The 26,802-nt window shown below is 34.8% G+C and overlaps 2 protein-coding genes across 2 annotated transcripts in view; one reads left to right on the top strand and one right to left on the bottom strand.

Moving 5' to 3' along the window:
* Positions 1-2,819: 2,819 nt before the first annotated feature.
* map10 (microtubule associated protein 10) lies at positions 2,820-6,471 on the bottom strand. The gene is made up of 2 exons (XM_073835171.1): positions 5,503-6,471; positions 2,820-4,399 (listed from the first exon to the last, which is right to left on the bottom strand). The coding sequence occupies exons 1-2, from the start codon at positions 6,386-6,388 to the stop codon at positions 2,943-2,945; spliced, it is 2,343 nt and encodes a 780-aa protein (XP_073691272.1). The 5' UTR covers positions 6,389-6,471; the 3' UTR covers positions 2,820-2,942.
* Positions 6,472-8,089: 1,618 nt separating this feature from the next.
* LOC141325830 (signal induced proliferation associated 1 like 2) overlaps positions 8,090-26,802 on the top strand; it is a 187,379-nt gene continuing 168,666 nt past the window's right edge. The window contains exon 1 of the mRNA XM_073834561.1: positions 8,090-8,227. The gene's annotated coding sequence lies outside the window, so the exon portion shown is untranslated. The remainder of the gene's footprint in view (positions 8,228-26,802) is intronic.

Below are 26,802 nucleotides of genomic sequence, written 5' to 3'. Positions count from 1 at the left end.
GGCAGCATGATTATGACGCAAGCACAGAGGAAGTAACGAGCTTTCAATGCAGGACTTAAAAGTTTATTTATTCATTCATTTATTTGGACTCAAATTTTATAAATGAGGAAAAATGGGTCTTGTGCAATTTAATTTAGTTAATTGTGCAAGAATGTGTTCATTTCTCACAAGAAATATTAACTAATCTGCTGTTTTTCCTGAAAATTAATTTGATTTATTTTACTCTCAAAATGTTTTTCTTACAGAGGTGTAGGCTAAAAGAAAATGAAAATAGTAAATTACATGTTGTCAAATAATTATATTTATAGGACTTATATTAAAAATTATATTACTTCAGACTTGTGTCTGATTATCTCCAGCCTTTTAATAATAAAAAAAAAAAACACACACATTATAAAACACATATAATTTAATATTAAAGATTATGGAGGTGGTGTGCCAAAAAATAAGATATAATATAAATTAAACAATAAATAAATAAATAAAACAATGGTTTCTAACATGAGCTAACAATGAACAGCTGTACTTTTAATATTTTATAGTGTCACACAGGGCTTAAAAACGGAAAAAAAATCCATTCGGTTCACTCCGAGCAGAATCGATATTATAACGTTTCTGTTCTTGCGTTCCTCATTAAACAATACGTTCCGAGAACGGTTTTCTAGAAAAAATACCGGTTAATAACGTTATTTTATTGCACAGCACGATAGATAGATAGATAGATAGATAGATAGATAGATAGATAGATAGATAGATAGATAGATAGATAGATAGAGTGTGCCTTTTAATAACATGTTTGGCATTATGTTTACAAATGATTAAACCAAATTCCGTGTTCGTGTCATTTGAACTTCTTGTCTTTAAAACCGAAAGTAAACGAGTTCACAACCAGGGTTTGAAAAATTGTGCTATATTAACACCCTCAAATGCACTACATATAGCCAAAGTCCTTTTAAGAATGGTAAAATGGTAAGATGGTATTCTATAGTCTTTGATATAGCCTAGCGTCAGAAGATTTTTTTTATGAAAGTACAATGTTGCCAGATATTGCTACGAAAAACAAGCAATTACAAAAAGAGAGAAAAAGATATCCGAAATAAGTTCAAAGCTTGTGTTTTTTTAAACAAGATTAATATATCAGTAACACTAACGTTCAACTTTCCACTTTCCACTTTATAAACGTCCCAAAGTGTCACACTAAATTGGAAAAATACACGTATAATAGGTGGATCTGGCAACAAACGGAGGCTGCACACGCGCTCTCACTCAACGCGCTCTCAAGCCCCGTTCACTGCGCTAGCTTCTCGCATCAACATGAATTGCAAACATTCATGCGATATGAGGTGGTTTAAACGGCTTAATAATCATTCAGAGAGCTTGGCATTTTATTTTTGAATATACAAAAATGACCAATGGCCAGACCTCGGTGACCTCATAGCTGGCTACGGCTGTGCCTGGAAACGCGTTACAAATGAGCTAATCATTTTTTTAAACAATTTTCTTGTTTGATAATACTATAGCGAAATAAGCCCCTTCAAGACCATCCGCTTCACATTCTGACCACACGGCTTAATCTGCGATAAAAACCTGTTGACTTAATTATTCCTTACCTAATATGCATAGCCATAATTAGGCTACAATAACTTAAACCTAAACATACCTTTGCACATGAAACAGCAGGTGCTTGGTAACCTTAAGCTCGTCGCATCAGAAAGGGCTCTGCTTATGACGTCTGCTTCGCGGGCATTTCACGGTGTATGCGTCACCGTCTCATTTGCGCACACAATTTGAATTCATGTTTTTGGTCTGCCAAATTGATATAATAAAGAGAACGATAAAAATACCGTTATTAACCGGTTAATTTGGAGTTTCTGTTTCTGTTTCTGTTCAGAACGATTAAAATTGATTTTGTTTTCGTTTTTGTTCCCGTTCCTGTTTAATGTCATTTGTTTTCGTTTTTCGTTTTCGTTCCTTAAACCGGTTCAGAGCCCTGGTGTCACATGTTCCTTCAGAAATCATTCTAATATGCTGATTTGCTGCTTAAGAAACATTTATTATTATTATTATTATTATTATTATTATTATCAGTATTTTAAAAAAGATAAGTCATTATTTTCAGTATTCTTTGATGAAAGATCCAACGATCAGCATTTATCTGAAATAAAAAGCTTTTGTATCATACACAGTACCATTCAAAAGCTTGGAGTCAGTATAATTTTTATTTTTAGGAAATAAATGATTGAAATGAATACTTTTATTTAGAAAGGATGCTTTAAATTGATCAAAAGTGATGATAAAGACATTTATAATGACACAGAAGATTTCTATTTTTAGATAAATGCTGTTCTTCTGAACTTGCAGTTTCAAGATTATAATAATCAGAATATTATAATGATTTCTGAAAGATCGTGTGACTGGAGTAATGATGCCAAAAATTCAGCTTTGAAATGACAGAATATATAATAATATATTCAAATAGAAAACAGTTATTTTAAATAGTAAGAATATTTCAGATTTTTGCTGTACTTCTGGATCAAATCAATGCAAAAGACACTTCTTTAAAAAACATTAAAATCTTACTGTTCAAAAACTTTTGACTGGTAGTGCATATAACAAATTTATCAAATGTATATTATACAACATTACCATTATGTTTTAACTACTTTTTTGTAAGAATAGCATGATGCATCTCATTTAAAACACATATTAATTCAATATAACCCACATTACAATTTTGTCCCTTCCAGATGACTTAACACTGGTTCATTAATCATTTATCAATGCATTCAAGGCTCTGATTTGGAAACAACTGTGTTTATTCCTGTAACAAATAATTTTTTATTTGCTCTTTCACAAATTCTGATAAAAATGCATCAATACAGTATATAAAAGCATATTCACATCGACTAACAAATCAGATTTTCGCAGATTTATTTGTCCAATCACAGCGTATAGCCTGGAAGTTTGTTGAACACTAGTTCTGAAATGTGATGGTAATTCCTGTCCAGTCCCAGAGAGCCCAGTTTGTCCCGTTCCTCTTCAGCATCCGTCTGCTGTGATGACGAAATGGACTTTACCACCGGGTTATTAGCAGCTAAATCTGAGTCCTCTGACACCCGGCTAAATGTCATGCCCTTATCACCCGGGTCACTGTCAAAGCTCTCTGATTTTCCAAATGTCCTGCGCACAGATGGAGTCTTTTGTCCGCTGCTCTGCGATCCAGGCCTGTGACGTCCAGACTCAGACTCATCCTCAACTGAAGACAGACTCAGAGCGGAGGTCTGAAGACGTGGCCGGATGACGTGGGTGTTTTTCAGAGAGCGTTGCGGAGAGTTCTCCGCTTTGAGAGGAACAGGTAAAGCTTTACTTGGGTGGGAGGTGCTTGAAGTGCTTGAACCGCTGTTTCTTTTACGTCTGCTTGGTTCTGGGCTGCTGAAGGGGTCGGGTGAGTATCCATCAGTTGTGTTTAGGCTTGTGAAGTCATCCTGATACTCTTCTTGTTGGAAGGAGCCATTACTTAGGCTTGTCCTGCAAGGACGGCTGCTTGCTCTGCTATCTCCTCTTTGTAAGCCAAGATTATAATCATGAATTGATGAAGCTGAATGCTGGTCACTGTGGTCTGAATATTGACTTGGAATATGAACTTGAACTTTTTTGTCTTTGTCATTCAAACGACTTTCCTCATTGAGTTTTCCAGCACTTGGTCTTGTTAGTGATTTTGATGGCGTTTCAATTGGTGTTGGGTGATTTTCCAAACTGCTAATTAATGTTTCAACAGTTTCATCCAAACAAACCCCTCTGCTAACTGACTTACAAACATGTTTACGCTCAGATGATGATGGCTGGGTGTGTTTTGCATCCTGGTACTCGATGCATTCGTGCCGTTTGGTACCTGCTTTGACCATTTTGAGTCTGAGGCGAAAAGTGTTCGTCAAGCCACATTTAAGCGTCCTCTTAGGTTGCAACTTTTCTTTGTTTCTTTTTACCGCCTTGTCACTTTTTACTGCTTTCATCTTGCTTTGATCATGTTTCTGTTTAGGACTTGTTTTCTGATTCTCAGCTTTGGGTTTTGCTCCTGAAGGCTCCTGCGGTGATGTGTACAACCAGGCCAGGTTAGGATGAACAGATAAAGGCTGCTGTGCCGTCTGGACGTTCAGCTGTGAGAGCTCAACTAGTAAAGCGTTCAGCAGGGGTAACTGTCTGATTACATCCCCAAATTGAGCTGAGTCTGTCTCTTTATGCTGCAAACTTGGAGTTAAAGTTAACTTCCTTGATCCGTCCGGCTTTACAGCCGTCATCTCTGGAAAATCATGCTGGTCAGATGACTCTACATCGTTGTTTACATCTTCTGGATCTTCTATATTAAGACTCTCCATTGTTGCAAGTAACCCTGTAAAGTCTGAAATAAGAAATAATATATATATATTTTTTTTTTTTTAAATGGAAGAGTTTGAATGTTTGTTTTTTGTTGAGTACCATATTTGCACATCAGGGTTTTATAGCTCATATAGTAAGGAAATAGAAGAAAAAACAGATCAATTTGAGCAAAAATATGAAATTTGGTGCAGATGCTGATATTTACAGTTGAGGTCAAAAGTTTACATACACCTTGCAGAATCTGCAAAATGTTAATTGTTTTACTGAAATAAGAGGGATCTTATAAAATGCATGTTATTGTTTATTTAGCACTGACCTGAATAAGATATTTCACATAAAAGATGTTTACATTTAGTCCACAAGAGAAAATAATAGTTACATTTATAAAAACAACCCCATTCAGAAGTTTACATACGCTTGATTCTTAAGCTGTTTTTTGTTTGTTGTTGATAGTTGTTTGTGAGTCCCTTATTTGTCTTGAACAGTTAAACTGCCTGCTGTTCTTCAGAAAAATCCCACAAATTCTTTGGTTTTCCAGCATCTTTTGTGTATTTTTGACTGTATGATTTTGAGATCCATCTTTTCACACTGAGGACAACTGAGGGACTCATATGCAACTATAACAGAAGGTTCAAACACTCATTGACGCTTCACAATGTGTTAAGAGCTGGGGGTAAATACATGTTTTCCAGAAGACTAAATAAGTTAAATTTACCCTGATCTTGTAAGTATTTTCTGTAGCTTCTGAAGGGCAGTACTAAATGAAAAAAATATTCTGTACATGCAAAATAAGAAAAATGTACACATCTTCATTCCTTTCAAAAGTTTACACCCTCTAGCTCTTAATTTACCAAGTTTCCTTCTGAAGCATCTGTGAGCGTTTGAGCCTTCTGTAATAGTTGCATAATAGTCCCTCAGTTGTTCTCAGTGTGAAAAGATGAATCTCAAAATTATACAGTCATTGTTGAAAAGGGTTCAAATACGCGAAAGATGCTGGAAAACCAAAGAATTTGTGGGACCCCAAGTATTTTTCTGAAGAACAGCGGGCAGTTTAACGGTTAAGCAATTGAGGGTGAGTAATTAATGACAGGATTTAAATTTTTGGGTGAATTATAAACATCTTACTTTTACTCTCCTGTCGGTTCTTCCCGCTGGAGCTGTAAAACAAAGGTGGAGGGCAGAATGTTGTGTTTTCCTGTGCGTCTTCAGACCATGAGACTCTCTGTTTTGCTGGCTCAGTTTGAGTAAAAGCTGGAACCCCTGGCTGCTTTGCTTCTGAGATCATAACATCAGTAGATTGTCCATCAAGGCTTATTTGCTGCAAAAGGACATTCCCAGAATGGTTCTCAAACACCTTTGGTGGCATCTCATCTGTTTCAGGACATTTTGCAAACACTAATGGATCTTGTCCTCCTTTTCCACGGCTTACTCCAACTTCATAAACTCTGTTTTCTGGTATATGAGAAATTAAGTGAGCTCCTAGACTTACAATCTTATAAGCCAGAGAAATGGAACCAATGCTGTTCCCCATTAGATTGCATATTGGAGTGATCAGACTTTCTCCATAAGCTGCTGGGTTGCCAATACCGTGTTTATCCACATCCAGCTTGATTTTCTCCGTCACTTTAGCGAGGGAAATCAACGAGCTTCCTATAAGTTTGGGAATCTCGTCTTTTACATCCAACACCATTGCGTACAGAGGCGTATTTAGGAGATGAGTATGTAGCGAGTGCAAATTGATTTTAAAAAGACAGGATTTGCCTCTATGGAAGGAATACTTCAGATGTTCTTCATCATCTGGTTGAGATAAAGCCTCGGGAGACAGGCACAGATCGGCGTATCCTGATTTAGATGGAAGATCGTCTTGTTTTGATTGGTATATCAGCAGTGTGGGGAAATCTAAGAAGCGAACAGCCACCGCAGGATCCAAAACATTGCCACGTGAAGCGTCAAAGCGAACATAATCGATCAGCAGTTCCAATGAGAAAAGCGTTTCTTGCGTTGATGACATGTTCCTTGGCGTGGAAATAAAACAAGACGCTTTTTTTATATAAATAATAACTTTAAAGAAAGACTGTTTACATATTAAACGTAACGGAGATGAAACCAAACTCGGAAGCGGATTGTGAGAGCGTCGCGTCGCTTAGCAACGACGTCGTCTCAGAATTTGTGCGTCACGAACGCCGTGGGGTACTGGGAAATGTAGTTTATTAGTTTTTTTTCCTTTCTTAAATGTTTTTTAAGCGTTTTGCTCAGCGATAAAAAGCTAAAAAAGCCTAAGCATAACACTGATAGACGAAGTGAAACTCTTCTATATTTGTTGTTTTGTATATTATTAGTCTATGATACAGCTACATTTTTAATTATTTTATTTTATCTATTTATTTATTTATTTATTTATTTATTTATTTTATTTTATGGTCTGCACAATTTTAACTACACTACAACGTTTTTGGACAGTAAGCTTTTTAATGTTTTTAAAGAAGTCTCTTCTGCTCATCAAGCCTGCATTTATTTGATCCAAAATATAGTGAAAACAGTGCTATTTTACTATTTAAAAAACTGTTTTGTATTTGAATATATTTTAAAATGTAATTTATTCCTGTGATCAAAGCTGAATTTTTAGCATTATTACTCCGGTCACACGATCCTTCAGAAATCATTCTAATATTCTGATTTTCAGCTCAAACAAAACATTTATTACTATTATTATTATGTTGAAAACAGCTGAGTAGAATTGTTTCAGGTTTCTTTGATGAATAGAAAGTTCAGAAAAAGAGCATTTATCTGAAATAGAAATATTTTGTAAGATAATAAATGTTTTTTATCATCACTTTTGATCAATTTAAAGCATCCTTGCTAAATAATAGTATTAATTTCCCCATATAATTATTCCCCATAAATAATTAATACTGACTTCAAGCTTTTGAATGGTATAGTGTATAATGTTTTTTTTTTTATTTCAGATAAATGCTGATCTTTGGATCTTTCTATTCATCAAAGAATCCTAAAAAATGTACTCAACTGTTTTAGATAATTATAATAATAATAATAAATGTTTATGGAACAACAAATCAGCATATTAGAATGATTTCTCAAACATCATGTGACATTAAAGACTGGAGTAATAACGCAGAAAATTTGGTCACAGGAATAAATTACATTTTAAAGTATATTTAAATAGAAAGCAGTTATTTCAAATAGTAAAAATATTTCACAATATTACTGATTTTGCTGTATTTTGGATCAAATAAATGCAGGCTTGGTGAGCAGAAGATAAATCTTTATAAATAATTAAAAATCTTGCTATTCAAAAAAGTTTGGCTGGTAGTGTAAAACAAAAAAGATCCTTGATGTCCTTTTGTAATAAAAGATTTTCCCTCAGTCTTCCAGTTGGGGCCAGTGTTACTCCAGGTTCAGATCATAGCTGTTTTCTATCCTGCTATCCAAGAATATTTCATTCTTAAATACCCAAAGACCAAACAATCTAATTCTAAAGGACCTGATGTGAAAACTATGAAGTTTTCAGAAATGCCTTTAGCTGAAAAGTCTATTTACCTCTGTACACTATATATATTCCTGCCCTCCCTGTGAACAAGTGCGTGGGCGGAGTTTGGCAACAGCTCAACCAATCATCAGCCGCGGTGGGCGGAGCCACAGACCGGCTTCATGTGATCCGAACAAACGCTAGTATTTGGCTTGAGTGAGTGGAGGGTGAAGGTACCAGCTGCTCTGTGAACATCAGTGTTTCTATGTGGAATATGGTCATTCACTGGCTCTGTATTTTAAAGGAATGCGACTGAGCTTCATCTGCACATTATGGGAGTTTCTTTCACCCTGAATGCTGAAGGTAAGATTCACTTTCTTGAAAAGTAGCCTGCAACCAAGCAGTTGTTACTTATTGTGTTGCGATTTTTCTAACAATAGCTTCTGCAATGAGTTTCTTTTAGTGCATTAAGGATGTGTTAGGTTTTGGAACACAAACCCTTGGATTGTGACTTAAAGCCTAGAAAGCTGCCTACCTATAGGCGTCATAGTAGCGTGCAGCAGGTTTGGGCGTTTCGGGCGCGTTTTGGGCGCGTTCCGGGCGCGTTTCTTGTTGTCAAAGCAAACGATGCCCAAAAGGATGTATGTTTGACAGCTCACCAATTATTGAGGAAGTCCTTCTGTTTTAAAAGCCTGTGAAAAATCACTACGTGAGTTCTCACTGTTGATGTGTGTGTCCTTGAAACAATACTGAGAACTTGTGTATGGATTAGACACATGCACTTTGTCATTTTGTATGTTTATTAGATTTATTATAGGCTTTGGAGTACCTCTGGAGTTATCAGGTTCAAATGTTGCTCAGGGACTGTGCTTTAAATAACAAAGGCACTCAAGATAAAGTTGAGTTTAAACATAGGCTGTCAGATATCCACTAGAGGGCTCTTGAATGTGCTTTTGGATCAACAATCCAGTCCCATTGTCAAATTTTCTATTATAGTGATTATCCATACCACATGTTTCCAATCCATTAGTCTCTGCAAGGCAGAATTATGAGTTTTGTGATCTGAAACGGTTGGCCTGCACAGGTTAATCTCACAGTAACACAGTTTATATGGTAGACTTGTTGAGATGTGAATGTTTTTTAGTATGTTGACTATTTAGTTGCAGTTTTGATGTATGATGCTTGATATGTGATGAATTAGGATGATATTTAAGTATATAAACTACTGTAGGCTTTGCTCTATCTTATTCTTGTCGTTTCATTTGAGGAAACCACCGATAACATTAACGTTTTTGTTTTTGCACCATGGTAATTTCATGATCTTTGTAAATAATAGGCATATAAAAATGGCAATCATTCAGTACAACAGTATATATCAAAATATAATTTCTGGATGCTTTAGTACTTTTTTGCTCCTTTATAGGTAATAATAAGTGATCATTCTTCATGCTGCTCTGAACAAAGAAAGCATCAAAAGTGTTTTAGTGCCTCTTTATGTTAAGGTGTCTTTATGCTGTGTCACTCAAAGGGCTTCACTATGAGTGTTTTCTCTGTCTTCCGAACAGCCGGCGCGTATCAGATTATGGTCAGGTAATTGCACGTTTGATTAGACAAGTTGCACAGCCAAGTCCTTGTGTCAAGGTTAATAAAGTCATTTTCTTTATAGCCGTATCAGTAATACGTGAGGGACAAGGACAAGGGGGACAAACCTTCTGATGTTCACCTCTTTCATACCGGCGAACAAAATTGCATCCCTGTCTCTGAGGATGAAACCACCTGGAAAGTCTTTATACTTCGTAGACTCCGAAGTGCATTGTTCTTCAAGGTGAAGTGCGCTGTTAAAAGTGTGGTTTAATATACAGAGACAATTATATTTGAGCTATCTGAGTATTTATTTGCCCAAAAAAGTGACTTGGTTGCAGAAGATGCATGGTTAAAGTTATGATGAAATTGAATTGAAGTAGCAATAGGTTTTTTTTTTTTTTTTTTTTTTTTCAGGTAAAATGGTTTATCAAAAAAATAAAAAATTTAAGGCTGGGACTTGGTTCAATCCATCAGTTGCTGATTTGATTTTGAGATATGAGTATTGCACAAAAAAAGTGAAATATGCACTGAAGATTTGTTCACAATAAGATCAACATGCATTTAGAAAACAGATGAATTTCATGCCGACTTTAAATGAAGATAGAAGCTAACCATCTAGTCATGCATGAATAAATGTGACGCTGGACCACAAAACCAGTCATTAGAGGGTCAATTTTTTTGAAATTAAGGTTTATGCATCATCTGAAAGCGGAATAAACAAGCTTTCGATTGATGTATGGTTTGTTAGAATGGGACAATATTTTGCCAAGATACAACTGACTATGAAAATCTGAAATTTGAAGGTGCAAAAAATCAAAATATTGAAACCTTCAAAGTTTCCTCAATGAAGTTCTTAGCAATGCATATTACTAATCAAAAACTAAGGTTTGATATGTTTACGGTAGGAATTTTACATAATATCTTCATGGAGCATGATCTTTACTTTAATATCCTTTTGGCGTAAAAGAAAAATTGATATTTTGACCCATACAATGTATTGTTGGCTTTTGCTACAAATATACCCATATATGTATATGTATATGTATACTAAAATATCCGTTTTACTTAAAACTGGTTTTGTGGTCCAGGGTCACAAATAGACTTATCAAATACCAGGTATGTTGTTGTTGACATGACAGAACATCCGATCAAACGCACTAGTGCTAATTAATCTGTCATTTGGAAGAAGCTAAGCAAACTACAAAGATGCCACATTGGACTGGTTAAGTAAAATTTACAATTTTGTTTTTAAAGAATATTGACAAGGTCAATGTGCATTTTAAATAGTTTCATAGTCTCAACAATTGACACTTATTGAACTGAATTTAATTGACATTGAATCTCAATTCTGAATCTGAATAATGAGTTTTCTTCTGTAGAGTTGCTTTGTAGATGAAATTGAAAGCACTTTAAAATTGATGCAACATGATTGATTGCAACATTAATATATGATGTTCCTGTTTATTACTGTAAAGCTCCTTTGAAACAATCTGTATTGTGTAAAGCACTATATATATATATATATATATATATATATATATATATATAAACGTAGCTTGACTTTACTTGATTTACTGCATTTTCATTGTTATTGGCATGTTTAAGTTTCCTCGTTGCTTCCTCACGTTCCCCTGGGAGAAGCGAGAAGTTTGTCTTCCCATCGCTGGGTTTAGATTGCACAGCGACTGCAGACGGATGTTTGTCTTGCGTTACACTCCTGAATGCATTCATAACATAATGACAGGAAATTAAAGCTCGTTTTAAAACCTTCTCTTGAAAATAACATCTGTCAGGACAGGTGGACAGCTGCTCGCTACCCTCACGTCGAGCAGGAGTGCATTGTTTAATGTGCACCAAGTTGGTATGCATTTTGATGGGTTATTTGCATTGTTTTAGTTTGTCAGGAATGGAAACATGTTAGGGTTTTGAGACGGCAAACATATGAATCTTAGCCGTGCGTCTAAGCCGTTGGATAGGAATAGAATATCTTGAGACGTGACAATCAGGAGCAAAGGATGCCAAGACAACTGTTTATCTCTGCTATCGCCCTCACTGCGTGATATTACAAGGATATTTCATGTTTAACCAGAAGAGACGATGGACTCCAAATGAAATGGATTAGTAGAGGCCATCTGCTCTTCATGTTTACTGGCAGTTCATTCAACAACTAATGGAGCCCATCAAAAATGGCCTTTCCGAAGGCTATAGTCACTAGTAAAGCTTGTAGTGATTTATACAAACCGTTGGCACCAAGTATGTGTTCCAAACCTCAATGATTTATTATGTGTCTTCTTTTAGAGATATGATTGATTTTTGTTTGACGCATGATGAATTAGGCAATCCACAGATTTGAAGCATATCTATAGATCAAAATGTCACAGAAATGTTTGGTTTAGGTGCATTGGAGAAAAGATGGGTACTAGAATAATAGGTCTGTTTGGCATTTTTATTGCATATCATGAATCTTTAGCAATGCAAATGTGTGCTTGGTTTGTAATCAGTCACCCGTCTGGTTCATTCTCTCTTGTACTTGTTAATGACCAACAGTTGTGACTGGCATCATCAGAGCAGATCTCTGCCAGCTGCTGGTTGACGCCACAACAGGCCTGTTTGTTTATTCGAACCGTATTTGTGTAACTGTTGTCAATTGGCGGAGATGCGAGTTTCATGACAATAAATGTTTCTTGTTGGTTTTGGAATGTGGAAAATGTTATCTCTTCAAAAAACTGAGCGTTTTATCGGCTTTCCCAGACATGTTGTTGGGTCATTCCCCGTCAAAACCAAATTTCGGAAACTTCCCAGACTAAAATTATATTATGATGTTATTTCTACATAGAGATTGGTTGGTTTATTAGTAAAATCTGTTGACTTTAGCCATCTTTGTTGCATTACATACCAATGGTGACTGTTCAAAAATGGTGAAAAAAGCATTTTTCCAAAGGTTTGCATGAGTGTAACTCAAGTAGTTTTCAAGTTAACTTGATATCCTTTTAAGATTCTGATTGTTAACAAAGTTTTCTCTTGGTGTCTTAATTTGTAAGGCCCTATATGGTTCAGTTCCAGAGATACTGCAGTCTCAATATGGCACCATGAGTGAAATTCTACACATTTTCAGTGGTCAGAAACCAATGTTTGCATGTCTGTACCTTAAGAAGTATTAAAGATATCTTAATATCTTTTTAGATTATGATTCTTAGCAAACTTTTCTTTATGGTATCTTAATTTTAAAGGCCCTATATGGTTCAGTTCTGAAGACATGGGGTTCACAAAGCAGCTCTATGTGCAAATTCTTAAATTTTACCCATTTTCACTGGTCGAAAACCAAATGTGGGTGGCTTTGCATACAACTGTTTTTTTTTTATATGTTAAAGATATCTTATTATTATTTTAGATTCTGGTTCTTCACAAACATTTATTTTGGTATATTAATTTTTAAGGCTCAAAATGGTTTGGTTCTAGAGAGATGGGATTCTCAGTGTGGCTCTTGCAATTTGTTGAATTTGACCCATTTTCACTGACCGAGAACAAACGTGGGTCACTTTGCATACAACTAATACTTTTTTCTTTTAAAAAGGAATATCTAAAAAACAAATAATGTTGAAACTAGAAATGTGTTTAGTTTTATTCTATCAAAACGATTGCATAGAACATACCTGTCTGAGCTCTATAAATGTTCTTTTTCCTAAATTTGTTTCCTAAAAAGTAATAAAGATATCTTAATATCATTCTTAAAGGTTCTTAACTTTTCTTTTGGTATCTTAATTTTAGAGGCCCTACAGGGTTCGGTTTTAAAGAGATGGGATTCTCAATGCGGCTTTATGTGCAAATTGTTAGATTTTACCCATTTTCACTGGTCAAAAACCAAATGTGGGTAGCTTTGCATACAGCTTTGTTTTTTTTTTGTTTTTTTTTTAAAGAGGAATATCTGAAAAACAAATAATGTTGAAACTAGATAGAAATGTATCATTTCCCTCTGCAAAAACAATTGCATAGAACATACCTGCCATAAATAGTCTTTTCCCAAAGTTTACATGCCTGCAACTCAAGAAGTGTTAAAGATATCTTAAGATTCTTTTGGATTCTGGTTCTTAACAAACTTTTCTTTGGATGTATTTATTTTAAAGGCTCTATATGGTGCGGTTCCAGAGATATGGGGGTCTCAATGTGGCTCTATGTACAAATTGTTAGATTTTACACATTTTCAATGGTCAAAAACCAAATGTGGGTCACTTTGCATACATCTCATACTTTTTTCTTTTAAAGAGGAATATCTGAAAATTAAATAATGTTGAAACTAGAAATCTCGTTTCACTCTATTAAACATTTGCATAGAACACACAGTGCAAATGAATGAGAAGGTGTGTCCAAACTTTTGGTCTGTACTGTATATTTTTCTGTTTATTAAAGTTTTTACTCTACATTTGTGCAGTTTTCAGTGGGTTAGTGATATATTTTAAATATATATAAATTAATAAATATTTTAAAATGGGTTTTTATACAAAAACTGCTTTTTTATGTAAAATTCACTTTATAAAAGACCCACTTTAATTCATGGGGATAACATGGATAATTTCACATGGTTTAGTGTAAGATTTTTGCCCATCTTTTGGAAAATCCAGTTTTAAAAGTAAAAAAAAAACAACTACAAATAACTTTTACCAGCAGGTGGCTGCAGAGCTCCGCTATTTGCTATTTGCTTTTTGACCACCTGAAAGATATTTTTTCACAAGTTTTTTCAGTTGAATTCATATCTACAGTACTGTCCAAACTTTTGGTCTGAACATTTATGGCGCTCAGACAGGTACAGTACAGACCAAAAGTTTGGACTGTACCTGTCTGAGCGCCATAAATGTTCTTTTTCCAAGTTTACATGCCTGCAGCCCAAGAAGTATTAAAGATATACTAATATCCTTTTTGGTTCTGATTCTTAAACTTTTTCTGTAGGTATATACATTTTTAAATCTCTGTATGTTTAGGTTCCAGAGATATGGGGATCTCAATGTGCCTCTGTTCAAATTGTTGGATTTTGACCATTTTCAACGGTCGAAAACCAAATGTGGGTTGCTTTGCAGACATCTAATACTTTTTTCTTTTAAAGAGGACAATCTGAATAGCAATTAATGTTAAAACTAGAAATGTATCTTGTTTCCCTCTATCAAAACAATTGCATAGAACATACCTGTCTGTGTGCTATAAATGCTTTTCCAAAGTTTGCGTGTCTGTAACTCAAGTATTAAAGATATCTTAATATCCTTTTAGATTCTGGTTCTTAACAAACTTTTCTTTTGGTATGTTAATTTTTAAGGTCCTATATGGTTTGGTTCCAGAGATATGGGGATCTCAATATGGCTCTATGTGCAAATTGTTGGATTTTACCCAATTTCAGTGATCAAAAACCAAATGTGGGTCATTTTGCATTATGCATTTCTGAAGAACAATCCTATATCAAATTTATTTCAGAAGTCCTATTGGTTACTAGTATAACACTGCCTTCACATTGAAAATTGAATAAGGTTGAACAGTTTGGATGTCACTATTGTTTACAAGTTACTCTTGTGCGTCTTTATCTCATTTCGATGTGTTTGGCTCATGATTTGACTGATAGGATGCTGTGGAGGCATTAATTTTATTTGTAAGGCAGGTTGTGTAACACCCTCTTTAACCTCTGGCTGTATTCTGTATCCTGATCTTTGGCTCGAGCACTTGACATTGTTCTTAACTGTAAGGACATGAATACACATATGAAATCTGAGCAGGTATATATCCATCAATCATTCGTCAATGTGCACGCGTCCACCCCGACACCATCTCATCTTGCAACTGGGAGGAGGAGACGCCCTGATTGAGTTTCGTACAGATGTTATTGTGTTGCACGCTGTCGTGCGTTTCTGCGCAGGTATCACTGATTTACTGGCACTGGGAATATATGCTGATGCTAATTTTGGCATTGTCATTGACGTTGTTTTACCCTTCTGTCTGTTGTTGTGTATAGATTCAGTCCCACAATGCATCCTTGAGTACTGTTACAAATGACTAAGATTAAGAAATGAATGCTTTTTTTTTTGTCAAGGATGCATTAGATTGAGCAAAAGTGACAGTAAAGACATTTATAATGTTGTTTTCAAATGTCAAATAAAATGTTTCTTAAGCAGTAATTCAGCATGTGTGACCACTGACCACAAAACCCCATCTTAAGGAGCATAGGTATATTTGTAGCAATAGCCAAAAATACATTGTGTGGGTCAACTTTTATGTCAAAAATCATTAGGGTATTAAGTAAAGATTATGTTCCATGAAGATATTTTGTAAGTTTCCTACTGTGAATATATCAAAACTTAATTTTTGATTAGTAGTATGCATTTCTAAGAATTTCATTTGGACAATTATAGGATATCGTTCTATCCTAACAAACCAAACATCATTGAAAAGCTTAATTATTCAGCTTTCAGATGGTGTATAAATCTCAATTTCAAAAAATGTACCTTATGACTGGTTTTGTGGTCCAGCGTCACATATTAGAATGATTTCTGTAGGATCATGTGACTCTGAAGACTGGAGTAATGATGCTGGAAATTCAGCTTTGCATCATGGCAATAAATTACATTTTACAATAGATTCAATTAGAAAGCAGTTATTTTAAATTGCAAAAATATTTCACAATTTTACTGTTTTTTCTGTATTTTTGATCAAATAAATTTAGCCTTTTTGATCACTTACTTGAAACATCTCTTTAAAAAGAAAGTTGGTGAATCAGCATGCTGTAAGGATATTTTTTAAGCGTTACCAGAGGTGAATATGTGAGTGTGTGTTTTCCAGCCTCATGTAATCATGTTACAGACCCAATGTAAGCATGTTACGTTTTGCAAATGAAATATAAGTTGGTTATCTATGTTTTGTCACTCGTTCTGTTCTGCCTCTGCCATTAGGGCTTCACTGAAACATCTATGATAGAGTTTGGCAGTAACTGAAGCTGAAGTGGGAATACTTTTGCACTGTAAGCACCCAATTAAATTGCACAAATAATGCCCCCCCCCTGCATTGTTCAACATGCTGAACTCATTTCATTGGTGTCATAAATTTACAAGTCAGGGTACTCAGACGAACAGAGCAAAGAATCGCAGTGTTTCATTATGCAAGGAAGTGTTTCAACATTGAACAGATCACAAATCCATTTTGTTGTCAGATGTTGGCGTTTCTCAGCCGCACGAGTGACGTCTTGCAGTATTCATGCATCAGGGATTAAAGTGGAAGGAACAGCTCATTTGTCGTGTACTGTACTGCTTTTTTTAATCACTTCTTTATAGGCTCAATGGGATTTGTCATGCAGCCTGTTTGACTTTTATGCTTTTCTTTTCTTTTCATGTTTATGTGCCTGCATGTGTCAGGGATGCGCATTTGTGGTTGATTTAACTGTAATCCAATCACTAGCCAAATGCCACATGTGATCTGGGGTTGGTTGATGGATAGATCCTTTCGGACCCTTTCTGTGGAGGCCTATTTCCTCCAGAGTGTGCTTTGTGTTAATGGATGCAATTCAGAGATTGTTCTCTAGAACATGTTGTTAAAGGAGAAGTTCACTTCCAGAACACAAATGTACAGATAATTTACTCACCACCTCGTCATCCAAGATGTTTATGTCTTTCTTTCTTCAGTCGTAAAGAAATTGAGGAAAACATTTCAGTATTTCTCTCAATTTAGTGAACTTCCATGGTGCCCACGAATTTTAACTTCCAAAATGCAGTATAAATGCAGCTTTGAAGGGCTCTAAACGATCCCAGACAAGGAAGAAGGGTCTTATCTATCGAAACAATTGGTTATTTTCTAAAAAAAATTACAATTTATTTACTTTTTAATCTCAAACGCTCGTAATGTCTAGCTCTGCGTGAACTTTGTATTCTGGATCAAGACAGTTAGGGTATGCCAAAAAACTCCCATCTCATTTTCTCCTCCAACTTCAAAGTTGCCCTACAGAAGTATCAGTGTAGTGTTTACAAAGTGAACATGCAAAGATGATCAAACGGCCTTTACAAAAAAAGGTAAAATGGCAATGTAGGACGATTTTAAAGTTGGAAGAGAAAATGAGATGGGAGTTTTTCGACAACTGCCTTTAACTGGAATGCACAGAGTTCACGCAGAGTTAGACAAGACAAGCGTTTGAGGTTAAAAAGGTTATAAATTGTAATTGTTTTTAGAAAATAACCAATCGTTTCACTAGATAAGTCCCTTCTTCCTCAGCTGGGATCGTTTAGAGCCCTTTGAAGCTGCATTTAAACTGCATTTTGGTAGTTAAAACGTGGGCACCGTAAAAGTGAAAAAAACATATTTCTTTACGACTGAAGAAGAAATAAATACATGAACATCTTGGATGACAAGGGGGTGAGTACATTATCTGTAAATGTTTGTTCTGGAAGTGAACTTCTCCTTTACTGGGTTTTGAGCACTACATGGGCAGAATGTAGAATGCAGCTGATGTTGAATTTAGAGAATTTAGGGTTGGTACTATATGATTTAGAATAGTATTTTTGTTTTCAATGCGAAGCTCTTTGTGCACTGATGTCAGTTCTATAAATGAGATCATCTGTTTTTTCTCTGCGTTTGATGTCAAAACATAAACTGACACGCACAAAGCCGCAAGAACGCTGGTAATCGTATTTACATGCAGAGAGAAACTGTGCTAAAGGTCAAAACATTACGTTTTTCTTAATCCGTTTTCGACCTTTCTCTGATAATAGTATGGGATTTGAGATGTTTATGTGGTGTTTTTTTTTTTCTTCAGATAATTAAGAATAATCAAGGTCACCTTTAAATCAGTGTTATGGTAATTTTATTTACACTATCAGTCAAACATTTTTGAATAGTAAGATTTTTAATGATTTTTAAAGAAGTCTCTTCTGCTCACCAAGTCTAAATTTATTTGATCTAAAACACAGAAAGCTATACTATTTTGAAATATTTTTACTATTTAAAATTACTGTTTTATATTTGGATATGTTTTAAAATGTAATTTATTCCTGTGATTTCAAAGCTGAATTTTCAGCATCGTTACTCCAGTCACATGATCCTTCAGAAATCATTCTATTATGCTGATTTGCTGTTTGCAAGAAACCATTTATTATTATTATTATTATTATTATTATTATCATCATCAAAAATCTGGATTCTTTGATGAATGGAAAGATCCAAAGATCATTATTAATCTGAAATAAAATAAAGTGCTTTTGTAACATTATACACTAAACCATTCAAAAGCATGAAGTCAGTATTTGTTATTTTATTGTTTATTTTTTATTATAAAAATGAATACTTTTATTTAGCAAGGGTGCTTTAAATTGATCAAAAGTGATGATAGAGACATTTACAAAGTTACAAAAGATTTCTATTTCAGATGAATGCTAGAATATTAGAATGATTTCTGTCGAATGTTACTGGAGTAATAATGCAAAAAATTCAGCTTTGAAATCACAGGAATAAATTACATTTTAAAATATATTCAAATAGAAAACAGTTATTTTAAATTGGAAAAATATTTTAAAGTTTTTTTTTATTTTTTTGCTGTGCTTTGGATCAAATTAATGCAGGCTTGGTAAGCAGAAGAGACTTATTAAAAAACATGAAAAAACTTACTGTTCAAAAACTTATGACTGGTAGTGTATATGCTATAATGGTATCGATTAATATTTTGAATTAACTTTTACATTTGCAGTTTTCATTTTAATTTTAGTCATGTATTTTTTTTCACATTATATTTCTGTATATTTAAGTTTTAGTTCTTCAGCTCAAACTTATTTCATTTAGTTGGCAAGACAAAATTTCTAATTTTTATGTTTTTTTTTTCAAATGTAATTTATATTTTATTTTAGCTTATTTATATTATTTTTATTTTGTTTTTAAATATTTTTTGCAGCAAATATGTTTTGAAAATGACCATAAAAATGTTTAATATCGGCACCGATAATCGGCTAGGCTGATAATCGGTTGAGCCCCAGTTAGAATAAAAATAGAAATTGAATTCACATATAACCAATAAATGCACTTTAACTTATACATTTTAACATTAAACCAATTTCTGGCAAAAAAAAAAAAATCATCTTTATTAGGAGACCATTACCTTACATCTGTTATTATGTGAATTTGGTCATACTGCACACTCTTTGCATTATGTGGAGAACATTGAGACAAGTGAGAGTAAATATCTGAATGAAGAAGCGGTGATGCAGAACTACTGACGACCCGTCTGGTCAGGGGTCGTGATATGTGGTGACACAGAGCACTGTGAGATGTTATGACCCACTTATGATCTAAAGTTTGAGCTGCACACGCGGTTCAGTGAAATGTAGGCTAAGACCGACATACGGCTTACATGCATTTAATCCTGCACAATTTATCACAGAGTGCTGCATGTGAAGGAGGGAAAAAGAATTTCATCACTTTGAGTCGCTAGCGTTTGACCCTTGTGTGGATAACAGCTCTTGTTCATAAACAGTTTGAGTCACATCACATCACACAAAACAAAACAGCTGAAATGATACCGGGTTGCGTTTTTTTTACATTTACGTTTTTTGAGGAAAACATTCCAGGATGGATATAGTGGACTTAAATAGAGCTCAATGGATTAAAGGTAAAAAAAAAAAGTGCAGTTTCAATGCAGCTTCCAAGGGCTCTAAACAATCCCAGCTGAGAAATAAGTGTCTTGTGTAGCGAAACTGCCTTTTTCTTAAATTAATATTTAAACAGATATTTGTCTAGAAAATCCTTTTTGATTTAAAATTTTGTAGATATTTTCTCTTTCAGAACACAAATTTACAGATAATGTACTCACCCCAAGATGTTCATGTATTTCTTTCTTCAGTCATAAGGAAATTGTTTTTTGAGTAAAACATTTCAGGATTTCTCTCCATATAATGGACTTCTATGGTGCCCCCGAGTTTGAACTTTTAAAATGCAGCTTCAAATGGCTCTAAACGATCACAGTCGAGGAAAGAAGGCTTTTATCTAGCAAAACGATCTTCTAAAAAAACAAAAAAACAATTTATATACTTTTTAACCTCAAATGCTCGTCTTTTCTAACTCGGCAAGACGAGCGTTTGAGATTAAAAGTACAGTAAGTTATTTTCTCAAATGTTTTTAGAAAATAACCAATCGTTCACTAGATAAGACCCTTCTTTCTCGGCTGTGATCGTTTAGAGCCCTTTGAAGCTGCATTTTAAAAATTCAAAGTCGGGGGCACCATAGAAGTCCATTATATGGAGATAAATCCTGAAATGTTTTCCTCAAAAAACACCATTTCTTTACGACTGAAGAAAGAAAGACATGAACATCTTGGATGACAAGGGGGTGAGTACATTATCTGTAAATTTTTGTTCTGAAAGTGAACTGTTCCTTTAATATTTCACCTACCTGAGCGGAAATTATAAGAACAAACACAAAGGTTGTCCTGGTTCAGTTTGGCCAACCACAAACGACTTTTATTCCTCAGACAGATTTTTTGCACTCTGGTCTGACTAGTACAGCTCAAAACATGACAATAATTGATCATTTTCAGCAGCAATAATTAGCAAAAAATGCAAGTTTTGTTTGGTTCAGTGGCATTGTTTACATTCAGTGCCTCCTATATGGCCGATTGATGGTGCATCGTAAAAACACTTTATTGACATTCGGATTCGACTTATTTCCCAGTGGTCGTTGTCTATTTGAGCATGGATTGAGAGTCATTGTTCTGGTCGGTGAGTCTCTGTTGACTCACAGTAGAGACAGTGAAAGCGGATCAGTCATTAACCACGCTGCCGCTGGACTCGGGGGCCACGAGGGTTAAACTCGCTCGCTTTTCTCCAGTGGCTCCAGACAATTGGGACACTGACCCCGACGCTCGGATCCTGGGATCTGAGATGAGAGGGATTTCGAGCGCATACCTCTGGCCTATTGTGCCGGCTGGCCATCTAAAGGAAAGAGGGAGGCATGCAGCCGCTTGTGGACTCTGTTCTATTCACTTTCTCTCGACTCAGCCTTTTTCCTGTTCCTATTTTCACAGTTGCTGTGCGAGATAGTAAAGTGCAGTTTGCACAGTTGGTAAGGCTATTGAACAGAACCATACACAGGTTGGTAGTATAAGAGTCTTTGTTCGTAAGAGCCATGCATTTTCTAGGAATTGAGTCTATGACCTTGACAACGAAACATGCACAATATATATATTTGTAGAAATAGCCAAAAATACATTATTGATTTTTCTTTTATGACAAAAATCAGGATATTAAGTAAAGATCATGTTCCATGAAGATATTTTGTAAATTACAGTAAATACATCAACTTAATTTTTGATTAGTAATATGCATTGCTAAGTACTTCATTTCAACGTCCTTATAGGTGTTTTTATCAATATTTAGATTTTTTGCATCCTCAGATTCCAGATTTTCAAGTGATTGCATCTCAGCCAAATATTGACCTAACCATATATCAATGGAAAGCTTATTTATTTAGTATTTATTCCACAAAACCAGTCTTAAATAGCATGGGTATATTTTTAGCAATAGCCAAAAATAAATGGGTCAGATTATTGCTTTTTCTTTTATGCCAAAAATCATTGGGATCCAACCATAAATATATCAAAACTTAATTTTTAAATAGTAATATGCATTGCTAAGAACTTCATTTGGACAACCGATTTTTCTCAGTATTTGGAATTTTTTTTTGCACCCTCAGATTCAAGATTTTCAAATAGTTGCATCAATTGAAAGCTGATTTATTCACGCGTAAATCTTAATTTTGAAAAATTGACACTTATTACTGATTTCTTGGTCCAGGGTCACATTTATGTATAAATTGCCACCTTTCACATATAATCATTATATCACTCTTATGAGTTTTAAGCCTGAAACCTAAAGTTTGTTCAGTGAAAAGAGTCTTTTTGCCTGTAGATTCCTAAGAGGCCTGATATGCATCAAGGCCTCAAAACCAAGCTGACATCATTCTGTGTGTAATAATGAAAACTCATCAGCCGTTGTGTTAGTTGGAGTGGATTTGTATTTATTAGACTGGTCGTTCTTATTATGAACTCTTAAAATGCTGTTTTTATGGGTGAGGAGTTTCAATTATTGTGTCAAATGGACCGTAACCTTGACAGATGTGCGGTAATGTGGTCACGATAATGTGGTTTGTGTTAGTGTGAGCCTCATGGGAGCTGATGCTGGATGAATTGATGTTCTAACCTCCTTCATCTGACCTTCCTTTGGCAAAACGATATTAGAAATCAGTTCAGTATGCCTTCACGTGATACACGTGGGCTAGATAACAATATTACAGCAAGTTTGAAGCAATGATAATGTCAAAATGAACTTTGAAAACTGATGTCAGTGTAATGAATCATTAAAGATACATTTTATTTAGCATGTTTAACAAAGCGCAATTTAAATGTACCATATTTAGCTTATACTGTACATAATTTGAATTTGATTTGTTCATGTTTAGTCAAAGATGATTGATTGGAATTAATGAAACTTGCTACTGTAAATACTTCTTTTAAAGGATTGTTATATATAATTTTACCACTCCTGATTTACAGAGCATGCATAATGAACATGTACCATATCAATACCATACAATACTGTGGTTTTTGCACATGCATAATGGTATTATTGAAATTGTCTTGGTGCATGAATATGAAAACCATTCAATGTCAATCTATCTCTTGTAATCTGATTCAACCACTGTACCATAGTATTTCTGTAAGACTTTTTTTGCCAAGTAAAACAAAAGCTTAGTACATGCTCATGCGGGAACAATAGACCTATAAAATGAAAATGCTGACATGACTTTCTCTGACTATTTTTAGGACTAAGCAATTTATTCTGAGAATAGTTTAATTAACATGCTTCACAAAAGGACAAGCACAGAATCATGGGAACAGACACTCCTGGCTAATTAAACCTAATTTGATGTTGAACATTCTTAATAGTTATAGTAAAAACTAATTAGGCTTTTCTTAGTATTATAGGTTAACATATTAAGCTAAACTGAAAACTTTGGCATACTGTTTTTGCAGTATGTAGTGCTTACCGTGCATAAATTGGTGTATGCATTGAATACCTGGTTGATTTGGTACATTTGCACAATGCAATGCACTGTATGAGTTGAATATAATAGCAGTTGTTTATTGGCATCTGTTTCCATGAACCTTTATCATCCTTAGAGTGTATTTACATAATGTTATTTTTAAAAAAGTATAAAGTACAGTTGAGGTCAAAAGTTTAGATACACTTTGTAAAATGTTAATTATTTTACTAAAATTAAAGGGATCATGCAAAATGCGTGTGTTTTTTTTTTTTTTTTTTTTTTTTTTTTAGTACCGACCTAAATAAGATGTTTTACATAAGACGTTTACATATAGTCAACAAGAGAAAATAATAGTTGCGTTTGTAAAAATTATGCCGTTCAATGTTTACATGCACTTGATTCTCAATACTGTGTTGTTACCTGAATGATCCACAGCAGTGTTTTGTTTAGTGATAGTTGTTCATGAGTCCCTTGTTTGTCCTGAACATCTAAACTGGCTGCTGTTCTTCAGAAAAATCCTTCAGGTCCCACTAATTCTTTGGTTTTCCAGCATTTTTGTGTATTTGAACCCTTTCCAACAATGACTGTATGACTTTGAGATCCATCTGTTCACACTGAGGACAACTGAGGGACTCATATGCAACTATTACAGCAGGTTCAAACACTCACTGATGCTCCAGAAGAAAAAAAACTTCTGTAGCTTCTGAAGGGCAGTACTAAATGAAAAAATATGCAAGGTGTACCTAAATGTTTTACCTCAACTGTATATACTATGCACTTTGCAGTATGCTAGTGTTGCATTCCCAAATTAGCCAGTTCGACTAGTAAATCCTCTAATGCAGTAGTCCTGCATTCACTTGGCTTGTCTTCCTGTTTAACTAATGAAGGCCAATTAAGCTTAATTGGAGAGTCACTTATCAAGCAGTTCTGTATTTAACCTTCCCTGTCAGCGGAGCAGCCAGTTTGTTTCTCTGCCACAGGTCAGAGCTCATTTACTGATGCGTGAAAGCTGGGATTTAACTAATTCGGTTGCTAAAATGCATCGTGCAATGACATTTTAGAGTATTTTAATGCGTTTCTCTTGCGATGTTAGTTCTGCCCTCTTGCAGGCTTATCTTATCTTATCTCCTCTCTTGCCCCAGAAACTTCCTGCGGCCGCGTATAATTGCCAATGACCGTTTCATGAATACGAGTCGTTTGATAAAGCCCGCGATTGTCTCATTCCAACAGTCATGTGGTCTGACCTGATTTCTGAAAACAACTGGTTTTCATCATGTTGATTAGAAGTGACTAAATCCAACCTGATTCATGTTTCTTTTCTTAGCAGAGATGTTTGCAAATGCTTTATTTTGATGTGAATTCTGCAGTTCCCCAGATTCTCTCCACCTTCAGTGTATGAATGAACTACAATCTCCCGAGCTTGACAACAAACAATATTTTGGTCAAACAAGGTCTTACAGGTTCTTAGTAGTGCATGATTTATGGGCAGTTAAGTAAAAGTTAAATATAATAAAACCAAGGGCCATTACAGTGATTTTTACCACAAAAAGTGACAAGTTCAGAAAATGTCAATTATTTGTAAATTATATCATTGTTTATTCACCTGTATGTTGTTTTAAATTATGAAATTTATTTATAGTATATTGATTAAAGAAGAGACGTTTTGGTATCTGCATTAAATAAAATTGATCTAAAATGATATGTAGAAAGCATTACATCAAAGTAAGGTGTTTACTTTAATGTTTCAGATAATGTTTGTGAAAATAAAATGTCAAACTATGGGTGAAACAATGTTCTATGATCATTCAGTGTAACATTTCTGTAAAAATGAAAAAATGTATGAAAAAATCATTGTTTTTTACATTATAAAAAAAATTAACTGCAAGCAGTGATTACAGCCATTTAAACACATATGAAAAATAAACTATATATTATTTAGCAAGCCTGTAACCACCTAAATCAATGATTTAAAAAAACGTTTTTGGCAAATCCATAGAAATATTGTTTTTTTAGGTTATGAATGTTGTAGCGCCGGCTATGGTCCGATTGCCTTAAAACTTTGCATGCTTGTTTAGAATCACCGGTTGCATGTGCTCACCACGTTTTGAGTTTAGAAATTTGAGTTTTTTCTCTATAGGATTTTGGGTAAATTCGGACAGGCCCCTTTTCTAAACGACCCCGTTATAGCTTCCCAAATGGTACATCTCAACATTTTTGTTGATAGTTATTGACCTAGAGGGTCCAGAGAGTTGTACTGCATAGTTTTTTCCAGATTGAGCGAAAAACCTAGAACTAGTTTGCAAAAGTTTACATGTTCGCAATCATTTAACAAACAATTTAATTGACAGCAGTGATTCTAAAGGCAAAGTTCTCCCAAATGAGGAGTTCTATCATATGATACTGAATATATATATGAATATTGCATGTATGTGTGAAACAACCTTAGGGTCTTAATGAAACAACCTTAAAAAATGCGGTTTACAAACTTGAAAAGTGCAATGTCACCTCCCCCAGTGGCCGATTTCTTTCAGATTTCTCACAGACCTTTGGGGCCGTGAGTCAAACAGGCGCACCAAATTTTATTCCAATCAGCCTCTGTTAACCTTGTCTAATAGGTGCTTAAACTTTAATTGGCCAATGGCGGACTTTTTTTTTTTTTTTTTTGAGATACACAAATGTCCTTAGACACTTGTGGCACTTTGGACCAAGCCCGTGCACAGCGATTTTCGTGTTGACTGGACAAATGGCCAAGCTCCACAATTTTTGTCCTGTGACCTCAGATTGAGCTCTTACATACGTGTTCTGTGTTTGGCAAAGATATCTCATTCCGTTCAGGAGTTACAGGCATTTTACTAAAAGTGTCACTGTCCCTTTTGAACATTTTGGCATCCCTTTGTGACAGTAAAGTTTGTGACAGTTTTTTTTTTTTTTTTTTTTTTTAGATAATTATTGATATTCACTCTCCAGAGGGTCTTTCTCCACTGGTTTGGTTCTGATCGGGTGAAAAACCTAAAATTAGTTTGCCAAAGTAGGTTTTGCAAAAAATCCAAAATACCTGAAATACCCCGTTAGGCCGATTGGGGCAAGCATTGGTCATGTTGTCTATGAGGTGAGTACTACCATCCCTCCAATTTGCAAGTCTCTAAGAGTTATTGTTTGGTCTGCATGATCAGATTTATGTGCAGATTGCTGATCCTTGGCTTTTGTAACAATTACAATAGAATCCTTGAACCCCTAATTAAACAAAACATTGTAATGTACAGGGAAAAAAAAAGCAAATTTAAAGCTGTATTAAACTTTTGCGCATT

This window comes from Garra rufa, chromosome 2, assembly GCF_049309525.1.
Source record: "Garra rufa chromosome 2, GarRuf1.0, whole genome shotgun sequence".
Lineage (NCBI taxonomy): Eukaryota > Metazoa > Chordata > Actinopteri > Cypriniformes > Cyprinidae > Garra > Garra rufa.
Note: the sequence above shows the minus strand (reverse complement) of the source record. Positions and strands in the feature narration are given on the sequence as shown.

Excerpts from the sequence above, each read along its gene's own strand:
- map10 (XM_073835171.1), bottom strand. The coding sequence starts at position 6,388 with ATGTCATCAACGCAAGAAACGCTTTTCTCATTGGAACTGCTGATCGAT. Across the intron at positions 4,400-5,502 it reads GAACCGACAGGAGAGTAAAA|ACTTTACAGGGTTACTTGCA; the intron begins GTAAGATGTTTA and ends TTCTTATTTCAG.